The sequence below is a fragment of the Ciconia boyciana genome, chromosome 6, assembly GCF_034638445.1.
Source record: "Ciconia boyciana chromosome 6, ASM3463844v1, whole genome shotgun sequence".
Lineage (NCBI taxonomy): Eukaryota > Metazoa > Chordata > Aves > Ciconiiformes > Ciconiidae > Ciconia > Ciconia boyciana.
In genome coordinates, this window is record NC_132939.1 from 812,702 (window position 1) to 825,163 (window position 12,462).

The following is a 12,462-nucleotide window of genomic DNA, read 5'->3' on the forward strand; positions in this document are numbered from 1 at the left end:
TCCCCTGAGGTGAGCGCTCGGCGCGGGAAGGAGGCGGCGGCAGAGCGGAGCGGGAACGCCTTTATTTACCGGCACAACGAGGCAGTTCCGCCCTTATAACTCTTCCAGAAGAGCCCCTTACGTCTCCCTGCGGCCCACCCGCCGCTCTTAAGCCTCCCGGTTCAGCCGCCCTTGTGGCCAGGCACCAGCGGGAGAAGGAAGGACCCATCAGGGAAAAGCCGAGAGACCGGGATTTTTCTTAACCCCAAAATTCTGTGTTGCCACCAGAGATTAAATTAGTCTATGCAGGACAGAAAGAGAACACGCTCTCGTAATTAAACTTTGACAAATCAGGGTAGGTCGCTGCTCCGAAACAGTAATTGCGTCTTATTTTCTTCAAGCATTAGGCATAGTAGTCAATATTAAAGAGTATTTTTAGTGAAGGTTTAAGTATTCCTGCCTGCTTTTGGAATTCTCTGTGAATAGATGTTACCTATAGCTTATCAGAGAGGATAGCCGGCGTTACCTGGATCCAGACATGGCCTCCGAGAGCCTCCCCCTGCTCCTGCTGCTGGAGAAACCCCCTTTTCTCCATCCCTCCATAACAAGCTCTGCTAAAGCAGACCTTGCCTTCGCAAGCATGCCGGCTGATAAAGCTTCCGTTCAAAAAGCAAAACCATACAGACCATCTACAGTCATAAATCCCATTCATGAGCTTTCTGAGGTCACTTTAGAGATATCCATCCATCTGTCAGAATTCATCCCTGAGGCAAAGAAAAACCAACAGTTACTATTCGCGGCCTCCAGTTCAGCGACAGAATCAACACAGCTACGGTGTTTATGAAAGTGCACAGGCTCCAAAAAAAAAAACCCAAAAAAGAAAAGCTCAAGTCCTCAGTCCGCAAGCCCTATCTAATAGAAAACACACCCTGCTCTCCTGCTGTGCCTTACCACAGCCAAGCCTCTTTCTTCTCTCTTTTTTTTTTTTTTTTTAAAAAAAAAAAAACAGCATCTGTTTGGAATCCAGGACTCTGTCAGCAAAGCCAGCAGTCAAGGAGAGCAAGCTCACAGGGACAGCCATGAGGAAGAAACATTCCTCAAGGGAGAGCAAATTTTTACCGAGGCCACTGCTTTTCCTTATCTGTCAGGGGAACGTAGATCACGCCCATCAGTTGCGTTTCGATGATCTGCCCGTCACTGGTTTTGTCGTATTGCATCAGAACTTGGTTTGCGCCTTCGGGACCAACAGGCAATATTAACCGACCTCCTGGCTTCAATTCATTCAGCAACTGGCAAGCAGAGAAATTGGAATCAGCAGAGCCAAACAATAGAGACAACAGAAATAAGCCACGCTGTGAAGGTCATGACACACTGAAAAGCACAAGCTTGCCAGCTCCATATAAAACAGAGAGAAAAAGAAGCTTCCAGTGGTTCCCTAATTATTAGTTTTTTCACAGCTACCGATGCAGGCAGCCTGCAGCAACAGACATCCAGCAGGATCACTCTTACCTCCTTTGGTACAGTTGCTGCTGCTGCTCCAACATGGATGGCATCATAAGGAGCCTCTTCGGGGTATCCCTGCCTGCCATCTCCAACTACAGGAGGAAAAAGCATGCAGAAGAGACTTTTGTTCTGATAACAACTCCACGCACAAATAATTCTCCCTATATCCTTTCAGTTGAAATCTAGATGATGAAAACTTTGTAACAAGATTGTGATGGGAATTTCAATTTTCTTGGTTTACTTTTTAAAAAGGAGGAGAGATTTCTGGAACTGAGCCACGCTAGAAGAAGGAACGGTCAAAGCCAGGAGAACCTCTCAATAACACAGTGACTTTGTGCAGACTCAAGATTCCAGATACAGGAAGAGCTGACTCAAGTTATTCTCCCCAAAAACCACAACAGTGTGTGCAGACCCATTCAAATAAACTAAAACCCAGATGTGGCACGACCACTCTCCTCTGAAGAGCATCTCTTACTGAATTGAGATAGTCACTACACGCTTGGAAGTAAGGCGTATAAGACTGCCTGTAACATTAAATACTACTTGTTTACACCGTAGTGTTCAGGTCAGTGTGGCACAGTGTTTACTTAGCCAGTGGTTTCTGGCAACACCATGGCAAGCAACACAAACTGGAACAACTGCTCCGAGAAGCAGAGCTCTGCGGGCAGCCTATAGCTAATGCATTCACGTGAGAGAGCAAGCCCCAGGATCCCAGGGAGCTCACCCACAAGCTTTACACGGCCAGAGCTGAGCAAAGTTGGATCATCTTCTTGGACGTTTCTGATGGATTCATGTACCAGCTCTTTAATGTGCTCTACGCCCACAGCTTTCCCTGTTGGGCCCATCTAAAAAGAAAAACAGCAGGAAAACACCTATATACCTCCTATATGGTACCGAGATGTATTTTATAGGGCAAGTCACTGTGGGGAGTGGAGAATTTCCAGGAAGAAACTTAAGAGCAGAGTTTCTGAATGGGAGGTGCAAATACTCTGCCCCCTTGGTTTTAGGGCTCAGCAGTCCCAGTTATATTAGCTACTCGAGGGATACACAGACACTGCCCACGGGGATTCCTAGTAATCCTTCATTTCCAAAGAAATAATTATATTTGGTGGAATTAGCAGCTTCCGTGGCAGGGCCGGTTCTTGACTAACTAACCTCCTGAGAAGAGCAACTTGACCAGCTTTCTAGCACTTCACAGAAAGTAATTTCAGGAGTTTAGAAAATGAAGAAACAGACTGTGACTACTTAAGAAGCAAACTAAAAAGAACCTACAACGGACTTGCACAGTAGATGAACACTCCTCTTGATCTGAACTGGGTTAACATACAAAACATCTCACGGCAGATACAGCATCCGTTTAGATTCCAAAAATTACTGTATTTCTTTTTACTACCAGCTGGTCTGGGAAGAGTTTAGCCCTTTCCCCCACTCCCTTCTCTCCCCCCCAAGCAGCACATGGCAAGCTACCTGTCCCGATGCACCTTACTAGCTAGAAATGGAGTCCTGTGAGCTTACCATCCTGGCAAAGCAAGCTGTAAGATACCCACTTCCAGATCCAACATCCAACGCTTTGGCACCTTCCACAAGCTGATCCTTCAGCAATTCCAGTGCGTGGGCATGCTGCGTGGACAACAAGCACAAGAAGGCGTGAAACATCCCATTTTAGGTTCCTCTCCTAAAACTTTTTCTTGTTCTAAGCATTATCTGCTCCAATTTAAACACGGCACACCTGGCATTTTGTCTGACACATTCAGAGGGAAATTCAAGTGTTTGACCTGGAAGATCTTTTTGCAGAACAGCATTTAGGAAGAGGTTCAGTAATAAGATGTGAAGCAGCAGGAAAAAAGGTCTCATGCAAAAAATGGACAACATTAATGGTTAGCTTCAGTTGCACAGAACTCCTGTCTAAGCATACTTTTAAAGCAACTTAAAAAGTATAGGGCAAATTCTTCTTAAAAAGAAAAAAGCCTCACATATACAGCGCCTAAAGAAACAAGCATGATAATCATGTCCATGGGATCTGTTTCACCTCTCTACTTTAGTATTTAAGGGAAAGAAAAAATAAAATAAATGGCAAACAAACGATTTCCTCCATTTCTGTTAAAAGCGAAAAGTTTCACCTTACCATATGCGGCGCACTGATTGTAGCCTTGTATCCTAAAAGGAAATGAGTGACAAAAGTTGTGTGCTAAATAAATTACAATTAAAATTGCCAATGCGAACAGATTTTTACTCTCCCCCACTTTCCCCTAAAAATATGAAAACGCTCTTCTCTTTTGCCGTGCTGAACCGCTTCATTAACTCCTGCTGACTAACGAGCGCAAGATGGCTGCACAGTGCTGCACTTCCCAAGCGTTCCAGCCCCCAGCTCACTCATCAGAAGACCTAGCACGGAGAGCTCGGACCTGCCGGCCCAGCTCCTGCCCCTCTGTCAGCCTGACAAGCAGTCACCGCAAAAAGGGTGACACTTTGCCTTAAGTTACTCACCGATAGATTGAGGAGAATCCATGTATGGGAAATATTTGATGTAGTGGCCTCTGTCAGTAGCCAATAGCACATCAAAGACTCGCTGGGATTTAATTATCCCTTTTTCTGGGAGAAGAAGGAAAACAGAGACAGAAAGGACTTCAGTACTGTAGCACGAAGAGATGTGGAAGGGGAGTACAGCTCAGGCAGTTAGTGGAACTGGGAGAATTCAACCTTAATAAGTGAGCTGAGAAGGGACAGAAAGCAAAACCGCAGATGCAAGTACGTCCTTTTCTGTTTCTGCTACACCAAAAGAAATCACGTTACGGTCCCAACCATCAGCCCAGTCTCTCTCAGAGGATGCTGACTTACACCCACAACGTTTCTGGGGCTGCCAAACGCAATGAAAGATGGAGTCACGCTTCCACTCCTGAAAGCGGAGACTCCGGTTCAGGTTTCAGGAGCACTGGCACGGTGAGTAAACTAAAGTCAAGAGGGATGACTGCAGAAACATTCAATATCCCTTCACACCTCATCTCCGAGGGAACACTTAGAGGGGAGAAATCAGCTTTAGCAGCAGGGAAAATCAAAGCTATTTTTAAGTGCGTTCCAGCCCGCTGTCCAGAGCGGAGCGGTGGCACCAAGCACTGCTCCGGTCCCAGGGCATCCCACTGGAGGGGAAGCACAGGCTGCCAAGAGCCTCAGCACCTACAGCCTCCGTGTGACGTCACCTTGTGCAGCATTTTAAAAGGTGTCATGCATTTACCACTCCAGAGGAGTGGAAGGAAGGCCGCGGATGGTCTTTCCTGCCGCTTCTGGCATAACATCTTGTTTCCAATTATTAATAGAACAAGTTCAGATGGGGACAAATACTGAAAACCAGGCACTGTTAACTCCAACATTTCAGCACGAACAGCATCATAATGTACCATCATATAACACCAAATATCTTTACCCTGAAGCGCCAACAGATTCTATCGGCAGCTTTAGGACGCGCTCTGACCAGGAGCCCGCGCCGGTACTCACTGTAGAGGTTGTTGACTAGCTCAGGGTGCGTCTTTCCGCTCGAAGTCCAGGCCATCGTTCTGGCGAAGAGCAGTCCCATGAGTGTAAGCGCGGCGCAGGGCAGCAGACAGCTCATCCCACGGAGACGGGCAGCGGCCTGCCTGGAGAGAGGCAGTTCAAAACCAGCTGTTTGGCAGGCACCCCAAAACTTAATTTTCCTCATTGTAACGTGATCTTGCGCTTATTATACGATTCAAAATACGCCCGAGTTTGCACATGACATAGGACAGACCGTCAGCCCCAGAAAATCAACACCACTACCTCGATTACAGGCGAGAGCTGTCAGACAGAATCACCGCCCGGCCGCAGCTCTCCGCATTTAGGGAGACAAATCACACCCAAAGCGGCTGCTTCACGCTGAGCCCTCGAAAACCCGGTTGCGGGGCCGGGCGGTGGGCGCAGGGCCGGGAAGAAGCCCTTTATGGCCGGTGGCAGACCGCCGGGTTCAGCCGCCGTGCGGGCCAGGGTGACACCGGCTAACGGCCGAGCCGCCGGGAGGGGCCGAGGCCTGCGCCCCGGCGGAGGGCGCGGGGACGGGGGTGCCCGCGGCGGGGAGAAGGCCGCGGCAGAGCTGGAGCTGGCAAAGCCGCCGCCGGCGGGAGCGCACCCCGGGCACCGGAGCCACAAGACACCCCCCGCAATCCCTCGGGGGAGCGGCCTCCTCCTCCCCGGCTCGGCCGGCACCGGGCGGCCGCTGTCTGGCTGGGGAAAGCGGGGCCGAGAGGGCACGGCCGCCGGCGCAGGGCGGGCCGCGGGCCGCCCCCTCCCCACACCAGCCCCTCCGGGCCGGTACCGGCAGCGGCCCCCGGCACTCACCGCGCAGCCGCACTAAGCCCCCCGCGGCCCGTTGCCAGGTGTAACGGCTCGCTCGCCTCCTCCGCGCAGGAAAACTTCCGCCCTTTGCCAAGATGGCGCCGTAGCGGATTCAGTTTCCCTCACGCATCCTGCCGATTCCCCGCCCTGCGCTGGGCGGCGGGCTAGTAGGCGCCCTCTCACCGCCGGGGGAGCGCGGCGATTGGCCAGACCCGGACGCCAGTCGACGCGCGGTGAGAAGCCGTTGCGGCTTCCCGTGTTTACGGTGCGGGCGGTGGCAGCGGTGGCGGTGGCTGAGGCGGGTGCGGGGACCGGGGCGGCAGCCGGAGCGGCCCCTCCGTGTCCCTGGGGAAGAGGCTCGGGCGGCCCCGGGGAGCGGTGGTGACAGGGGCCTCCGGGGGAAGGGGCGGAGAGGGCGCCGTGGCGGCAGGGGCAGCGCGGCCTGCCTCCCTGCGCCGTCCCTCAGGCCCTGGGGGGCTCGCTGCGTCCCTGAGTGTGAATGCGACACACTAGAGCGTATCATCGCGCTCTAGAGGGAGGCCGCGCTTCCCCGGTGGGCTGAGAGGACCCTAAAACATCTGGTGACGTGACTTGGGTAGAGGGGGGTAGATAGGGGGAGGCCTGGGAGAGAGGGTTTTCTGCTCGGTATTCATCGTTTAATTCCCCCCACCTCAGGACTTCACGATGAGAATGATCGAGAGCGTTGACTCCGTGGTCACCAGGTCCAGTGAAGACCTCTGGGCTGAAATCTGTTCGTGTCTGCCACATCCCGACCAGAAGGATGCTAGCGATGCTTTTACAGACTCCTTCATGGATTCCTACACTGACGGAGGAAGCCAGGGCAGTGGATCAGATGGCTCTCCCCAAACAAATCTGAAGCCCTGGGCGCCCCTGAATGATTCAGAGGTGTATTTAGCATCCCTAGGTGAGTGTCTGGTAAGGCTTCGATTTCTCCTGATGACAGCTATGGCTCTGTTTATGCGCCTGAGGTGACAGTGCTCACAGCTCTGGTTGGAGGGATGTCTTGCAACTATTTAATAGAGCATCTGCCTCATGTCCTGCAAGTGCATTAGTGGAAATGAGAAGCACGGTTATAGCTTCGTCAGCTACACCACAGAAGGAACTTTTAATCAAGTACAAATCAAAGAATTTGGGTTTTTTCCCCCCAAATAAGTGGGGAAGGGACACTGCTGTTTTTCTCTGAGGAGCATGTAGTTGCACTGTAGTTGACGTGGGGAGGGGAAACGCATTCTGAACTCATTACAGAGCCTACGTGTTTTTGCGTTACCAGTATCTGTCTCATTCTTTTTATGAAGTCTTGGGAGATGCTTCTGAGGGGAAAGAGAAAAGTGGAATTTCTTTCTCTGACCTGTTTTCTGGTTGGAGAGGAGGCGGACAGGTATGGGAAGGAAAGCTCTGATGCTTTCCCAAATCATGCCTGCTAGAATCTGTATTTTAAGATGACAGATCATGCAGATTGTCTTTGCGCAATTGCTTCTCTTAATTCCTGCGTAATCTATAAAGCCATAAATTGATTGTGAACAGCGTAACAGCTGATAGAAACACTTGATATGAGGGATGATAAGGTTACCAGTACTGGAGCTAACATCCCAGCACAGCTAAGCACTGCAGTCTTTAGCTCTAAAGCCGTGGAATTTGTCACTCTGTTTTAACTATTTCCTACTCCCTTCAGAGGCCTCATTGTACAACAGCACTCAACCCCAGGAGGGATGCTCCTGTTGCCTGTTAGGAGGAAGCTTTGGGGTTCCCCTGCTCTCCAGCAGTTGGACTGCTACTCCCACCACTCGTAGCAAAATATTCCATCTTTGTGGCTCTTCTTTTCCCCTTCTTTCCCTCCTGTGGAGTTATTTTTATCTTGGGTCCGTTTGTAACCTGGTTTGCAGTGCAGCCACACACATAGTTGTCTTGGCTTTCATAGGAGGCTGCATGCAGAAGCAGGCCAGGAGGAATGGGTGGCAGAAGTGGCTTTTTAAGCTTTTATTTCACCTAGAGCTTCCATCTTGCCCTAGTTGCTGTTTTAGACTATTATTTCACAGTACACTAAGTAGAGCTCTTAGTATCAGATCACAGGTGCCACAGCACCAAGACATAAATTGCTCTTCTGGTATTAATTACTGCTGCAGTTCCAACTTGTTCAGAAAATGCCAGTGGCTTAATTTTTACAAGCAGGCTTCAGACTAGATCTGTGTCTGTTTTCTCACAGCCAGGATGAAAGCATAACACTAGCACAAAGTTTCTCTTGTATATTCTGGCTAGGTCAACAGAAAGATAAGCCTGTTCTAGGTTTGTACCTGGCCACGACTAGTGATTGTGAAATCATAGCATCAGCCTGGCAGTATGTTTGGACAGATAGGATAATTCACATCTTCTGAATTGCTAGGGCCAGCGACTTTTGGTGACAGCTCAATTCTCTAACACAAGACAATCTCCAAAAAGCTCAACAGCTGGGCCACAGTGTTGTGAACTAGTCCAATTCAACTAACGATGATACGCTTTTCAGTAAAAAGTGTGATCACAAGTCAGTACCTGACCCAATTTAAGGAGGAAACCGTTATAATGGGATTTTCTGACCAGAGGAATTAATGAAATTTGCTTTCTTGTAGCTTTGTGTATTGTAGTTGGATTACCCTGGGTTTGGTAAAGAGGCGCTTTTCATCGTCCCCTGTGGCTGAGAAACTCACAATATCACATTCTGTTAGGAGATATCCAACTAGTAATACTGCTGCACTCACATTTTTTTGTCCTCAGTTTGGGCATTATTTGGATTCACGCTACAATTACTGTGATTTATGTTCCATGCCAATTTGCACAGAAATTGTGGGAACTTAATGCCTGTGAGATCTGAACCCTCCTGTGTGATTTCATGGAAACTGAACAGTAAGTGTGAAAGTTATTAAAACTCAAAAATGGGCAGAGTTGACTGACTGCATAAACCTTATTTCCTTCAGAAGCATCGCCTAAGAAAGATCATCTTGTATCCATACAAGAAACACAGTCATGCAGGCTTGAAATACAGAGGGGAAGATGACTTTTAAAGTATGACTTAGTCTTGAAAAGTTAATTTAACTTCTTTGATATAGAAGTCCAGATACTTCTTTTCTTCCCTTCCAGAAAAACATAATAAAGATAATAAAGACCCCTCCTTTGCCTCTTCACAGAGAGAAGACTGATGAGAATTAAAGGCTTGTCTCAAGAGGTGACCTCCAAGGATATGCTGCGCACTCTCTCCCAGGCTAAGAAGGAATGCTGGGACAGGTTCCTGCAGGAGAAGTTTGAGTCTGAATTTTATGTAGAGGGACATGACTCTGATGAGAGGTAATCAGCGAGTCGATGAGAAGGGATTACCACTTACCACGCTGGCAAACAGACTTTATTTCTTAAAAACTAAAATAAGGTTTTGTCAGGACTTGTGATAGGGCATTGTGACAAAAATAACATCGCATTGCAACTTGGTGAGGCTGTCACAGGCTTTCTGAAACAGTTTGATAGTGACCATTTGCATCGTACTGGAGAGGAACACACAGAGCACGTAGGGTTTGAGCTTCTAATGCTGTTCACTGATTTTTTGCATCCCTCAGAGTGCGGTGATCCAGCATGGAAACAACTGGAACCTACTCGATACTTTCCCTTGTCACATTTGGGGTAGGGAAGGAATGGACTAGAGGAGGGGATGTCTAATGTGTCTCAGATGGCTTTTCTTAAGGCTTAACGTTAAAAGTGAACCCCAGGCCATTCCTCACATCTTTGTAAGGGCCCAGTTAAGCACTGCTTTGGACACAAGTGGGATTTGAAGTTCTTTACAGGGTTGGTACCAGTCCTGAGATTAGATTTCCCGAGTGGCTCTCCTTTCCATGCCTCTCTTAGAATGCTGCTGCTCTCTCACCCATTACCCTTTTACAAATGATGGATGAATTAAGATGAGAGTCCTTTTCTTTAGCAATTTCACATTTCCAATCACTTATAATGCTCTCCATATTTCTCCTTTCTGAGCTGACATTTTTCATGATTGCTTCTAGCTGAAAAGAAGATTATTTTTCTCCCTTGAAGAAAATCTACTTAAGCTAGTTTGGGAGTTTAAGTATGAAAAATAATCCATGTTTATAAGGAGTTTTTAGATTCTTTCTTTGACCAGTTAACTTCAATGTGATTTATATTTAAAAACAAGCTTTTGTAGATGTATGTGCTCTTTCTACCCTGTTTTTAAAGGCCGGGGATGTTATCCATGAAAGAATTTTCCTTCCTAGAATTTGACTATGAAGTTAGAGGTCACTCCCGAATGGTGCCAAAGTATTTGATTCTCACCCACCAATGTAATTAAACAAGCCTTAACTTTTAAGCACACAGATAATTTCAAGGACATTACCAAGTGAAATTCTGCTCTTGTGAAAGAGCCAAGAGCACGTTAATTTTGTTGTGGCAGTACTGAATGACTTGAATCACACTTCTAGAAGATGAGCATACACACACGCATACATTTAAGAATTACAATATTAAACTTTTAGGGTTATAGCCAACATTTAAACAAAGACAGGGGTAGATCTGTTCTGGTCAGACCAGTTACTGTGAGATAGGCTGCAAGACAGTAATGATGCTGGTATATAGTTATAAACATCTATAGAATCCATAATATGGTTAGCATTCTAGAATGTAGACATACTGCCTTCTTCTTTAATCTTTTGGTGTTATTAATGGCCACACATTTTTATATGTGCTTCCCATTCTGGTTTTGTTCCCCTCCCTTCCCCCCTATATTTCCTCATCGTCATCACAATTAGGCAGTTGTGGGGTTTGTTTGTTTTGTTTTAACACTAGTTTTCTTACTTCCAGCCCAGAAAGCTGGGAATGGAATTGTAGTCTTTGGCTACAGAGACAGACTAGTAGTTCAAGAATGTAAAGGTGGATGTACCTGCTAAAGAGTCTTTTCATCGAGAAAAATCTGAGCGTAAAACTTCTCTAACCATAGTTGAAGAAGCCCAACTACAGCAGAATGTCTTTGTAGAATGAAAGATTCTGCTCGCTCCTCTGGCACGCGGATCAATCTCATGATAGACCTTACCTGTGGCAATAGGACTACCTACAGAGGTGAAAGAAATATATATGGAGGATTTTCCTGACAGTTTTTTCATACATTCCTGTGGGGCTTTGTTGTTCTCTTGTTTCACTTTGTCTTTTCTTTCCCTCAGCACGCTAGAACATCTAAAGCGATGGCTGCAACCTGATAAAGTGGCAATCAATACCGAGGAGGTACAGTACCTCATCCCTCCAGAATCTCAGCCAGAGAAGCAGGAGACCGAGGAAGAACCCCCAGCTGCAGAGCAGTGAGATACGCGCCAGCCATGCCACAGAGCTGCCTCTCGTCCGAACCCTGATGAAGTAGTATCCAGCGACAGTAATAACGGGGGGTGGGAGGGCAAAAGTGCCAATTACCAGTCATTTAAAAAACAAAAAAAACCCCCAACACACAAAAACCCCAGCTCTGGACCTCCAGAGCTAGTGACTGGCATTTGTTATGGACAAGAGTGGAACGCCTGTGACACAGCGCATGCTGAACTGAAATCTTACTTTGATCTTCTCCCAGCCTGTAGCAACCTGATCATTCCAGCCTGAATGTGACTTGTTTGTAATTCATCAGGAGACATATTAAGCAAAAAAAGCAGTTGTTCAGAAGCATCAGAAAACATAATGGTCTAGAATAGAACAGATAAAACCACTGAATCAGGTTTTCTTCCTGTCTTGTACATTTTTTACTCCTCAATTGGGCATTTTTTTTTTTTTTTCTTTCCTGCACAGTCCACTGTGGTGTTTTCTATAGATCCTCACTGTTTCAGTCTGAGGTGGCCCTGAGCTGTGCCTGGAGGAAGACAGATTTTTCACCTACACGAATTTGGAACCCTAAAGGAAGCTATCATTGCAATCATTAAACTGATGGTATCATGGACACTGTAACTATTTAACATTCCTCTCTGTGTAAGGTACCCTCCTACAATATCCCACTTTATTGGCCAAACTCTCTATTATAGACTGGAGGGGGAGTATTTTTTTCCTCTTGTTGATCATTTTGGACCTGTTCTTTATCTCCTTCAGCCTCTCCAAAAGAGGGTCAGATGAGATCTGTATTGGGAAACCACGAGCGATAACCAGGGAGGCTACAAATAACTTCTTTTCATCACAGACTTGCATAGAATTATCTGACTTTAAATATGTTCTAGTATTTAATTGTTTTTCATCCTGTTTAGCTCTGCAGCAGGTTATTTCCCATTACTAATCGAAGAATCTGTAATCATGTACTTGTATAAGACTGATGATGTTTTAACCTGTGCTTTCTGTCTTGGCATTGACACTAAAGGTCGATAGAGGGAAGCAGCGTACATCTTCTGTCGGATAAAGCTAGTTAAGACAGAAATTGTAGGGGTAGTTCTAGTAGTATTCATTATGTACCTGTATGAAAATACATTTTTAAAAGTAGCTTCTTTGTACGCCTTCCTTGTTTCCTGTCTCTGTGCAATTATAAATGGTGCTATGATCTCATTCACTGACAGCTGTTATTCTGCTGGTGCGTCTCCTTCAGTGTCATGACTCGGTGTTTGTTTCCACCATCAGCTTTATCAGTATAAC

At 46.9% G+C, this 12,462-nt stretch overlaps 2 protein-coding genes across 9 annotated transcripts; one reads left to right on the forward strand and one right to left on the reverse strand.

Annotated features, from left to right (window-relative positions):
- Nucleotides 1-16: 16 nt before the first annotated feature.
- LOC140653080 (protein-L-isoaspartate(D-aspartate) O-methyltransferase-like) lies at nucleotides 17-5,968 on the reverse strand. Of its 4 annotated transcripts, none has more exons than XM_072864741.1 (9): nucleotides 5,830-5,963; nucleotides 4,975-5,110; nucleotides 3,970-4,074; nucleotides 3,608-3,639; nucleotides 2,998-3,102; nucleotides 2,207-2,327; nucleotides 1,489-1,574; nucleotides 1,099-1,268; nucleotides 17-743 (listed from the first exon to the last, which is right to left on the reverse strand). In XM_072864741.1, the coding sequence occupies exons 2-9, from the start codon at nucleotides 5,087-5,089 to the stop codon at nucleotides 731-733; spliced, it is 747 nt and encodes a 248-aa protein (XP_072720842.1). In that variant the 5' UTR covers nucleotides 5,090-5,110; nucleotides 5,830-5,963; the 3' UTR covers nucleotides 17-730. The 4 variants fall into 4 exon arrangements, with proteins under 4 accessions (XP_072720842.1, XP_072720844.1, XP_072720845.1 ...); XM_072864743.1 differs by lacking the exon at nucleotides 5,830-5,963 and adding an exon at nucleotides 5,275-5,823 and having other exon boundaries at nucleotides 4,975-5,114; XM_072864744.1 differs by lacking the exon at nucleotides 5,830-5,963 and adding an exon at nucleotides 5,272-5,823 and having other exon boundaries at nucleotides 4,975-5,114.
- A 20-nt stretch (nucleotides 5,969-5,988) lies between these two features.
- Nucleotides 5,989-11,567, forward strand: CCDC32 (coiled-coil domain containing 32). 5 transcript variants are annotated; one of them, XM_072864745.1, is made up of 4 exons: nucleotides 5,989-6,091; nucleotides 6,502-6,751; nucleotides 9,006-9,162; nucleotides 11,031-11,567. In XM_072864745.1, the coding sequence occupies exons 2-4, from the start codon at nucleotides 6,511-6,513 to the stop codon at nucleotides 11,167-11,169; spliced, it is 537 nt and encodes a 178-aa protein (XP_072720846.1). In that variant the 5' UTR covers nucleotides 5,989-6,091; nucleotides 6,502-6,510; the 3' UTR covers nucleotides 11,170-11,567. The 5 variants fall into 5 exon arrangements, with proteins under 5 accessions (XP_072720846.1, XP_072720850.1, XP_072720847.1 ...); XM_072864749.1 differs by having other exon boundaries at nucleotides 6,037-6,059; XM_072864746.1 differs by having other exon boundaries at nucleotides 6,064-6,119; nucleotides 6,497-6,751.
- The last annotated feature ends 895 nt before the right edge of the window (nucleotides 11,568-12,462 follow it).

What these genes read in the sequence shown, in the direction of transcription:
- LOC140653080 (XM_072864741.1), bottom strand. Translation starts at nt 5,089, where the DNA reads ATGAGCTGTCTGCTGCCCTGCGCCGCGCTTACACTCATGGGACTGCTC. An exon ending in GGATTCTCCTCAATCTATCG is followed by an intron (nt 3,640 to 3,969) that starts GTGAGTAACTTA and finishes ATTTCCTTTTAG; the next exon opens with GATACAAGGCTACAATCAGT. An exon ending in TGGCCGTGTAAAGCTTGTGG is followed by an intron (nt 1,575 to 2,206) that starts GTGAGCTCCCTG and finishes TTCCTCCTGTAG; the next exon opens with TTGGAGATGGCAGGCAGGGA.
- CCDC32 (XM_072864745.1), top strand. Translation starts at nt 6,511, where the DNA reads ATGAGAATGATCGAGAGCGTTGACTCCGTGGTCACCAGGTCCAGTGAA. An exon ending in GGTGTATTTAGCATCCCTAG is followed by an intron (nt 6,752 to 9,005) that starts GTGAGTGTCTGG and finishes GCCTCTTCACAG; the next exon opens with AGAGAAGACTGATGAGAATT. An exon ending in GGACATGACTCTGATGAGAG is followed by an intron (nt 9,163 to 11,030) that starts GTAATCAGCGAG and finishes TCTTTCCCTCAG; the next exon opens with CACGCTAGAACATCTAAAGC.